The 10,956-nt window shown below is 38.0% G+C and overlaps 1 protein-coding gene across 2 annotated transcripts in view; it reads left to right on the forward strand.

Annotated features, from left to right (window-relative positions):
- ngef (neuronal guanine nucleotide exchange factor) overlaps positions 1-10,657 on the forward strand; it is a 33,663-nt gene extending 23,006 nt beyond the window's left edge. For both annotated transcript variants that reach the window (XM_004572477.5, XM_076892135.1), the window contains 7 exons: positions 3,115-3,189; positions 4,495-4,584; positions 6,653-6,810; positions 7,809-7,967; positions 8,597-8,676; positions 8,757-8,861; positions 8,995-10,657. In XM_004572477.5, the coding sequence (XP_004572534.3) occupies positions 3,115-3,189; positions 4,495-4,584; positions 6,653-6,810; positions 7,809-7,967; positions 8,597-8,676; positions 8,757-8,861; positions 8,995-9,209 (882 nt within the window). In that variant the 3' untranslated portion in view covers positions 9,210-10,657. The remainder of the gene's footprint in view (positions 1-3,114; positions 3,190-4,494; positions 4,585-6,652; positions 6,811-7,808; positions 7,968-8,596; positions 8,677-8,756; positions 8,862-8,994) is intronic.
- Positions 10,658-10,956: the final 299 nt, after the last annotated feature.

The following is a 10,956-nucleotide window of genomic DNA, read 5'->3' on the forward strand; positions in this document are numbered from 1 at the left end:
TGGACAGTTCTTACATGTACATCTACGGTCTAAAGAAGTTAACTGCACCTGGCAGAACAAATGAACCAGCTGTTAATGGATGAGACATACCCAGACTGGCTAAGTGAAGGCAGGACAGTCCTAAACCCTAAAGACCTGCTTCAACACTACATGAAAGATCCTGTCATTGTAGCAGCTAAGATGAACAGCTATATGGCTCAGAAAGGAATAGACAGAAAAACCAGAGGGGCAAAGCTATATCTACTGATAGATAAAGCAGTCACTCGAGACCATAAAACCAGACCAACCTGTGCACTGCCTGGATGGACTATAAAAAAGCCTATATTTATTTACTTCTATTTATTTATTTATTTATTTATTTAATCGTTTGCAAAAATGGCAAACAATTCCAAGGAATTGAAACAGTGGGAACCGGTTCTCAACAAGAACCGGTTTTCGATACCCATCCCTAAAGAGGAGGAACCATCATGGAAGGACAGGCCCCTGCACAGTATGTACCACCGGCAGATAGAGGAATTGGCTGACATCCAGAAATCCCACCAGTGGCTGGACAAAGCTGGAGTGCTAGACGAAATCAAGCTGTATGCCTGGAGTGAAGGAGACATCACTCCAGGTGGCCTGGAGTGATGTAGTGCACAGAGGCACTAATCATGGCAGGAGAGGAACAAGTTCTGAGCACAAGATCCATAGAGGCTGGGGTCTATCACACCAGGCAAGAACCCAGGTGCAGGCTGTGTAAAGATGCCCCTGAGACAATCCAGCACATAACAGCAGGGTCCAAGATGCTAGCAGGCAGGAACATACATGGAACGCCATAACCAAGTGGCCGGCATAGTATACAGAAGTGTTTGTGCCGAATATGGCCTGGAAGTCCCGAGGTCAAAATGTGAGACACCCCAGGGGTAGTGGAGAATTGCCGAACTAAGATCCCGTGGGACTTCCAGATACAGGCAGAGAAAATGGTGGTGGCTAACCACTGGACATAGTAGTGGTAGACATGCAGAATAAGACGGCTGTAGTGATAGACGTAGTAATACCAAGTGAGAGCAACATTAGGAAGAAGGAACACACTGAGTTGGACTGATTGATGCTGTTTGGTTATTTCTAACCAAACAGTGATCCAGGAGCAGGTGGCAGTGAGGAATGCTGGTTCTCACTTCATCCACAGTTCCCATATGCGTTGTAAATAACCTCCCTCAGTGGGTTTGCTGGCATAGTAACAACCAATTCATTCTGTGTTATCAGTTATCAGTTATCGGTTTGTTCCAGTATCCCTATCCCACTACTCATCAGTATGTCCTGTTTCCTGAAAACTTGACGTGGACCTTGTTAATCTGGGCAATATCTGAGTCAGTTAGACTTCAGTTATTTGTCTCTTGTTCATACTTTGAGGTAGGCTTAGGTACCATGGGGGACCATGATTTTGTTCCAAAGACAGTGTTGCATAAACACACACCTCAAACAAACAAACAAACAAACAAACACACAAACACACAAACAAGGGGTTCTTAAACAGTTTAAGCTGCTTTGGTGTTAATCAAATTAACAACATGTTCACTAGATGTGTAACAAGACAATTCCTCAAAAGGTGAAAGCCACTGACATTTTTTTCCTGATTGTTTTTTCACTATTTTTTGCATTTTGCCAGTGCCACTACTTGTAGCATAAGAAAACAGAAAGTTACTCTAGGTCAGGGGTGGCCAACTCCGGGCCTCGAGAGCCGGTGTCCTGCAGGTTTTAGATGTGTCCTTGATCCATCATAGCTGATTTAAATGACTAAATTGCCTCCTCAACGTTTCTTGAAGTTCTCCAGAGGCCTAGTAATGAACTAATCATGTGATTCAGGTTTGTTGATCCAGGGTGATATCTAAAACCTGCAGGACACCGGCTCTTGAGGCCTGGAGTTGGCCACCCCTGCTCTAGGTCTTCAACCTATCAGCAGGACCGTAATCTGTTCCTCTGTGCAAGGAGGCACAGGATGAGTTCAAGGATAAGCCAGCAAGCCAGTGGTGTGAATGTCTCTAAACAATCAGAAACAGACTTCATGAATGTGGCCTGATGGCCCCACATCCTGTAGTAGACCCTTCTACTCTCTACCCAGAATTCTGGATCCCAGTTGGTATTGCCAAACCACTGGTGCCCTGTGGTTTTTACATATGAGAACAGGTTTGTTCAGAGCACATGTTACAGATGTGAAAGGGTCTGGAGAAGCTGGGGAGAACATTATACTGCCTATAACATCATTCAGTATGACCACTTTGATGGGTCAATGATGGTCTGGGGTGGCATATCATTGAAGGGACGTACAGACCCCTACAGGCTAGGCAAAAGCAACTTGAGGTCCAGGGTTATCAGGATCCTTGGACCCATTGTCAGACTCTACACTAGTGTAGTGGTTCATGGGTTTCTCCTGATGCACAACAATGCCTTGTCTTATGATGCTAGAGTATGCGGGCAGTTCCTGGAGGATGAAGGAATTGATACTATTGACTGGCCCCCACACTTACTTGAATACAGTAGAACACCTCTAGGACATTATCTTTCACTCCATCCAATGCCTCCAGGTTAGACCTCAGAATCTTTCATTTTGAATGCACACAGAACAAGGGATGTCAAAATAAAACAGGAAGTAATGAACACAGAGACCAAGACTAAGAGACAAGAGACAAGACTGAGGGGACAGAATGGGGACACAAAAAGGAAATAAAAACAACCTTGCGGTAACTCAATGCAGAAATAACTGGGACATAACAATGACACTATAATAAAAGGTCAGAATTACAACAGTACAAAATGTAAAAACTATAATACAAAGATAATCAAAACTAGAAACCACTAAGCATCCCCAAAACTCAAAACGGACCATCACAAGTAGCCTGCTGTTTTTTTGTTTCAGTTTGACTTTTTATAGGTGAATAGTTTTGCATTCCATCAAATGATGTGGTCCTTTCTATCCCAACTGACTTTAAATTTCAACATTATCTACCATGCTGTTTTTTTCCAGTGAAATCTGATGTGATTTTGAAGTGTTCCTTTAACGTTTTAAGCAGTGAACGCTTGCAAAGAAAATGTATATGATGATGATGATGATGATGACCACTTTGTCTTCGACAGAACATTCTGAAAAAAGCTGAAGAAAACTCAGAGAGGGAAGCAAATGCCATAAAAGCACATCATGAACTGGAGAAGGTGAGCAACATTTTTCATTTTATTTCCTTTTTCAGCGTTTGATTTTCTAATAATTAATTGATTTATGACACTATTACTACTGCCCCATTTTAAAAACATTTTTAGTTGAACTTGAACTTGGTGGCAGCAACATGTCTCGAAAAAGTTTTGACAAGGTTTATTACTGTGTAGCGTCATCGACTTTTCTTTTAACAACAGTCTGGAAATGTATGGGAACTGAGGAGAAGAATGCTTTCCCATTCTTGTCTGATATAAAATCCTAAGAGATACAATCAAAAGGTCTTATTTCCCATTTTGTTTCATTATGTTTAGTGTTTTCAGTTAGTGAGAAGTCTTGACTGCAGGCAGGTAAATCTAGACTCTTATACGATGAAACCTTGATTTTTAAAAATATCTACAGTAAGCAGTTCAGCATTTTTAAAATGGAATTCACATAAGGCATCATCTGGATGAGCGCATATGTTGTTGTATATACCTTGGTGTGCAAGGTTGCCAGTATCACTAATGAGGCCTCATATTGTCAGAGATGCAGGCTTTTGAAGCAAGCTCCCATTAGTCAGATGATCGCTCTTGTTTTTAGACTGAAGGATACAATGAATATCATTTAAAAAACAAATTTCAAATTTTGATTCATAATGCTCTTTGCACGATAGAACTTTTAGGTCAAACTAGTACGGTAACTTTTGTACCACTGGTGCAATAGTAAAATTCCAATGGTTCCTGAAAGCAACAACTGATATTTGGGTCATTACAGTAATCCCAGTCAAGGTGCCACATTAAAATCATTACAGATGTTTTAAAAAAATGTTGCAAAATAACTGTCTGACACCAGCAACATGTTAGGCTTTAGAGTATTAAACTGTATTTTTTGGACGGCCAGTTTTGTGGAAACTGGTGAATCACATCTTTACTTTTGCTAACTTGTCTACAGCAAGTTAAACCAATTAGCTGCAAAATGTTCCTCCCCTTGTTTCTTTTTAGCATTACTTTTTCAGGCTTTTGTCAACTTTTTAGAGAATGTAACAAATTCAAAGTGATTAAATATTTTCATGAAATAGTCAAATGTTTTATTTTATACTTATTTCATTCCTTGTGTTGTATTGTAGCTAAAATATTGGTTTATGAGATCTGCAGGTATTTGAATTCTGTTTAATTCCATTAAAATGTTATAGAGTTGGGGTTGCAATATATACAACATACATAATAATATAACACTATGGACAGTTTGAATTTATGTTTAGTCTTTTCCTGTTTTATGGGGTAAATCATTTTTTTCTTTGTCTCTAATTTTTGTTTCTTTCTCAGATTGTAAAAGAGTGTAATGAAGGGGTGCGGAAAATGAGTCGCACCGAGGAGCTTATCAGCATTGAAAAGACACTTGAGTTTAAATCCAAGGTAAAATACATGTTATTGTAACAAGCTTTTTCAATCAAGGGGGAGTATATTGGTTTTTGGACCGAAGTGCAGACTCATTAGACAGAGTGAATAAACAAAAAATAACTTTTTTTTGTAGTTGGTCACCAGGTTTGCACACATCTCAGGAAAAATGCTGGCCCATGTCTTTTTATAGAAACTCACAGCACAATGACTTTCTTGCCTGCCTCTTGGCAACTCAAAGGTTCAGCTAACTCCACAGGTTTTCTTTAGGATTGAGATCCTCGTTTAGGTGGCACTCTCACTTGGTGTTGACTTTCTGCAGTACAGTATCACTTTTAGTCAATTGGTGTGTAACTTGGCCAAAACAATGCCGGACTCTATAGTTTTCTCTGCTCCCCTTCCCAGTTCCCCTTCAGTCACTCTCTGTCTGTCTGAGTGGTGTCCAAAACTGATGTGGACTTTAAAGTTAATTGAGAAACTTTCTGGGGAAAACCTGGTCTTGTTAGAAGAGACATCCATCGCACTTTGAATGGAGCTGTTTATGTGTATTATTTCATAATAATATTTAAATTTACAATAATGAGGAACACATTTCATCAACAGTAGATGTCTTTCTGAAAGTGCTGTAGCTAAGGGTTCTCTTTAGCATTATAGCCAGGATGACAAAAAGTCAGAGTTCTGTTGAGTCAAAGCATAGCAGCAGTCATCATTGGAGTTAATTATTGCTTGGGCCACATTGAGTGCTCTGCCTCTCACCAGACTGAAACACAATAGGACTCTAATGGGATACATGGCGATGATAATTACTTCCTGTTTGGAAGTGAGGTGGTAGAGAACCATCATCTCTGCTTTTCCAGCTGAGCTCCATGTGTGGAGAGGGGTTTCTGGAGGGAGTCTGAATCCAGTGAGTTCATAATGGCCATAATCATTCTGTCACCAAGCCAATGCTAGGCCAAGATGCACTTGCTGGACACAAAAGGTCAGCATTAAGGGTCAGTCTGCACTAAGATAAAAAGATTTCATACCAGGAAGCAGACACAAAACTAAGAACTGTTTTAGACCATTAAATTGTGACTGGGACTGTAACAATCTGGTTGTGACTGTGGAGAAACGTCAGCCTTAAGATGACAGCTGTGAATGACGGCATGGGCTACAGGTTCGATAGCAAGGGAGGACCAGGGGACTGTGAAAAACACTTTTTTCCCCAATATTTTTAGTTGAATCTATGATCATCACATATTTATCAATAATAACACAGTTTGAAGGGCATAGAATATAATATTTTTTCTCCCAAAAGGTGATTACCAAATAGCTATTAGCTGAAAACTTGGGATATTTTGGCATTATGTGGAACACATTTGAAATTTGAGGAAACTAGCAAGTGGATGGTAAAAGAAGAAGTGGCATAAAAACTGATCTGCAGTAGATGAACAGTACCTGAAAGTATCTAAAAGTCATGTCCTTAAAAATAGGAAACAAAAAACATTCAGCAGAGACCTGACACAGGAGAAGAGAGATGCATGTCCACTAAAGCCTCATCAGACATGGTCTTAATGGTAGGGTACTTCTGGTAATGAGGATACAATTACCATCCTAATCATCAATGCTTCACAGAGGTCAAGTAGCAGACTCCTTTTAACATCGGGAGTTAGGTTTTCTTGCTCAAATTGCAGCAAAGAAAACACCTAACGGAGATCAAGAACTGTTTGACCTTCATTTGTTAATTTGTTGCAAGACATGCAGCAAATGAGAAGTCTAAGGAGAATTCTGGTCAAGTTCTGGTTCCAACATGTACCTGTTTCTTTTTGACACACAGAGAAAATGTATTGTTTCAGATAATTGATTTAGATTTATGGACATCTTGAGCTGGCTATTATTCTCATTGTTAATTAAACATTCATTAATAAACAGTTGTGTTTATCTCTTTGACTGAGATGTTTTCCATATCACCCAAAGCAACTGCTTTCTCTTTGCTTGTGGGTAAATGGTCACTGCTATGTTAATTGAATTTCCAAATGTATTCTGTTTTGGAACAATTCAGTAAGTCTGTACCCCTTTTTGTTTGTTATTTCTCTTAACCTTGTAGTCTGTGCCCATCATTTCCCACTCACGCTGGTTGCTAAAGAAGGGCGACGTACAGCAAATGGGTGGACCAAAGAGTACTAGGACCATGCGAAGCCGTAAGCTCTACCAGCCTGTCTACCTGTTCCTTTTCAATAATCTGTTGCTGGTCACCAAACGCAGGTAAGCATTTAGTAAAGTACTCTAACACAATAGTTTTGTAAATTTTTTGAATAGATATTTAATTGGCACCTGACATTGATTTAGGTTCAGTTCTGAATTTCAGTCTTTTGACAAAAACCTTTATTTGCTTGGTCAAATATAACACTTCTTAAAAATCTCATCAACCAAACTAAACATCCAGGGTATACCCACAGCCGAGATCTTTTTCCTGCTCATGGATGGTAGGATTCATAACATAACATAACATAACATAACATAACATAACATAACATAACATAACATAACATAACATAACATAACATAACATAACATAACATAACATAATTTCCTTAGGGATTATTAAGGTAATCTGATTCTGATTCCGGATCATGTTCAGTAAGACACTTAGTTATGTTTGTGGTGTGATATACATGTAGAAAATTGTTTGGCCGTGCTTGGTAGGACATATATGTTGATGTCCACTGGAGCGTTGTGTTGTAGCTTGTATTTTGCCCCTCTGGTGTTCCTGCTAATTTCTTTCTGGAACAGGAGGGTCGAACCTACAACACGCTAGCTTAAGATTAGCTAGTCTAGACTTCAGATAAGCGGAAGAAAATGTATCGATGAGTTATTGTTTTGTTATTTTAGATGTTAACTCTTATTTAAGTGATTTTTATGAATTTTTGAACAGCTTGCATTATTCATAAATGGTTTTCAAATTTTCTTAGTTTCTTAGTTTTAGACTAGTTAATTAGTCTACCTTTTTTGCTAGTTTAGTCAATTATATAATTATATAATAAGCTGATATTCCCTCCTACTGTACTGACGATAAATTAAATAATGTGTTTAAAACAGCTTCACTAAAAACTAAAAGCTATCTTTACTAAGGATTACTGTTTAGACTACTTTACTAAAGTGTGCCAAATAAAGTGGAAACTGCGAAATGTTTAGATTACAACAGATCATTTTACTGTTGCTCTGTAAAACAGGGGATATTAATTCTGTTACACTGTTACCAGTGGGGACAAGTTCCAGGTTATTGACTCCTGTACACGGGCCATGTTGAGAACAGAAGATCTTGAAGACCAAGGTCAGCAGCTGGCCAATGTTTTTAATCTTAAGCTGCTTGAGAACCAAGATGAGCGTGAGGTCAACTATATGCTCAAGACCTCCAGTATGTGAGTATTCAGAGAAGAATCCTCTTAGGATTCCATTAAGCAGTTTCTATCATGTCTTCTATTTCCATTATTTGTAAAATACAGTGTAAAGACAGGAAAAATATGACAAGGCAAGAAAAATATTGTGACAGTCAAGAAACCTAAAGGACTGGGCCTTCCTTTGTATGTGAGCAAACTTTGCAAAATTGTTTAAGTAAAGCAATTTAGTCCTTCTGAAGCTTTTTACCACTTCTGAAATGTCTCCAGTTATGCCACAGAATGGGTGAAATCATGAACTTCATTGTAGTTTGTAAAGAAATTTCCATAAGTTCATGTAGGAAACAAGTCTGTGCATGATATTGATAAGCTGAACTACTGAGACAAACTAAAGTGTACATTTGCCTGGATCATTAAATGCAGAGTAAGTGCAGGTCAGTGGGGAGCAGGAATAATCATGCTCCAAGTATGGTCCAAGATCACATGTTCTACAATTCCCTCTATGGAAGGAGTCATGGCATTGGCTTGGATCTTACAGGTTTAAATTGTTTTGTATGGACTGTCTGCTTGCAAAAAAAGGTGAAAATACCATAAAGCAACGTGGTAGTCGGTTTTCTTTAAATGATTATTAATCAGTACTATCATGTGGGCAGGAGTGATAAGCTTCGATGGATATGTGCACTCACTCCTAACCGGCGCACACGCTTTATGTCTACTAGTGCCCACCAACCAGGTGAGACAGAATACGGAACCCACAAGTAAATTTCTTTGTCTGTGTAGACATGAATTTAAGTTGTCTATGACTTTTATCAGATTCTCCACAGGTGCAGTGTATTCAGTCATACTCAGCTCAGGAACCAGATGAACTCTCTACTGAAATGGCTGATGTTCTGAACCTCCTAGAGAGAACAGATGATGGTATGTAGATACAAAATCTGCTTATGTTTGTTATCAAAAACAATTGCTTTTTCTACCTAATACGTTTTGGTTTCTGCATTATTTTCTGTAATTTTGTCTTTGGTCACCTTGGGTCTGGTCTTCTTTATTCCAGGCTGGATGATGGGTGAACGGCTCCATGATGGTGAAAGGGGATGGTTCCCTAGTCGAGTAGCAGAGGAAATCCAGAACAAGGAAGTCCGAGCTCAGAACCTGAGAGAAGCCATCAGGATCCAACAGGCCCATGAAGGTGGCCTTCATGCTGGAGCCAAGAGTGGCGTAAGGGCAGGAAGACATGCACCAAAAGGCTCCATCTTCTCCAAATCATGAAGTAATCAAATGGGGGCAGCAGTGAAGAATAGCAGTTAATTTATAACAGTAATGTAACTTTATTTTTAGACAATTGCATCGTATGCCCTCACAACATAAAATATTTTTGAAACTCCACAATTGTAGCGTGAAAAGGGAAAAAAAATATAGTACTTGAGTCAAAAACTCAAACCAGTGATATTCTTTCAGGGCAAGCAAGGCAGATAAAACTAAAACTAAAAGTCACCATGCACAACTGGTGCAAGAAATGCTTCATATTGCATAAATGTTTACATGTGTTTGCAGGACCGCACATTTGTGTGCAATGGATTAATAAGTTAAATGTTGTCAAACCCCCTTATTGAGAAGGTTTTAAAACTGTAAAGCTGTAGTCATTTCATTATAAAGTTACTTTCATTACACTTACATAAAAAGACCCAACACACTACAAATGGACAAAATGATGAAAAGATGTTCATCAATTTACAGAATTTACGGAAACTATAACAATAAAAACAAAGAACGCTTTGTTTTGTTTCTCTTTGGCGGTCAAGCTATCTATCACTGTATATTATAAAGTAATGAAGTTTTCAATTATTAAATTAAATCTTGTATCAGCAACCAAGAAGGAGGACCTAATGCTGACTTCAGTTTAATGAGTTCAACAGAATGCATTCAAGAACTAAAATGTACTCAGAAATAAGATTCTTAGTGTTCATTTAAACTCACTCTGTTTTGTCTCAAGTTTCACATACAATAAGCTCTACCCTCTTTAGACTGACAACTAATGAAAAAGAAATTTGACAACTTCTGATTACAACATTGCCAGTGATTTGTATGTCAAGACCACTCTGCTGCTCTCCATTTCTCTATAACCATCATTATCTGCTTGATTCGTTGCAGACCTGTACTATAATTGTGATAAACATTTTCTGCACTTTAAATGTGTACGTATGTACAATTTTATATATATATATATATATATATATATATATATATATATATATATATATATATGTATATATATATATACAGATACAAGTAATTAAAAACCACATGCATGGCTTTTGTTGTACAAAAAGGGGCTATTTTGTTTCTAGTGTGTGTTGAACACACACAGTTCTCCTGATTTTCTCCTGATTTCTGTTCTACCACAATAACCTCAAGCTGCAACTCTTGTTTGCTGTCAAAGAAAAAACTATTCGGAGTGAAATAGCACATAAAACACAAAATTTCATGAAAACAAACACAAAAGGGTAAAAAAAAAAAAAAAAAGCAAAAGCAATTGATTTTAAATTAACTGTCTAGAATGTAACTATGAACAGCTATTCACTATGCATGACTCCAAAATTCTGTTATAATATAATGTTTGTGCACAGTAATGAAGCATTTTCATCCTTGGATCTAAAGGATTACAATTAGTAATTTGTAAGATGTATACTAATGTTAATAAAAACAGATGTGTGAAACTTGCTGATATCAACTGAATTTAGAAATCTGAAAGTTTGTTTTTGTCTACCCAGTGCAAGGAACAATACACACTTCCAGAAGCCCTTGTTGATTTGATATATGCCAGTGGAACTAATGGCGTGCTTAGAGTAGAAAATATAATTGGTTTAGAAAATATTAAAAATCCTTTTTGTTTTTTTTCCACTCTCTGGTTGCATTCTTGCACTTGCAGCCATTGTCATGTGTCACAGAGATGGACCCAAAAAAACAGAACAGCTTAAATCTGATGGGAGCGCAGGTGCTCCCATTGGTTTTAGGT

This window comes from Maylandia zebra, linkage group LG14 (genome assembly GCF_041146795.1).
Source record: "Maylandia zebra isolate NMK-2024a linkage group LG14, Mzebra_GT3a, whole genome shotgun sequence".
Lineage (NCBI taxonomy): Eukaryota > Metazoa > Chordata > Actinopteri > Cichliformes > Cichlidae > Maylandia > Maylandia zebra.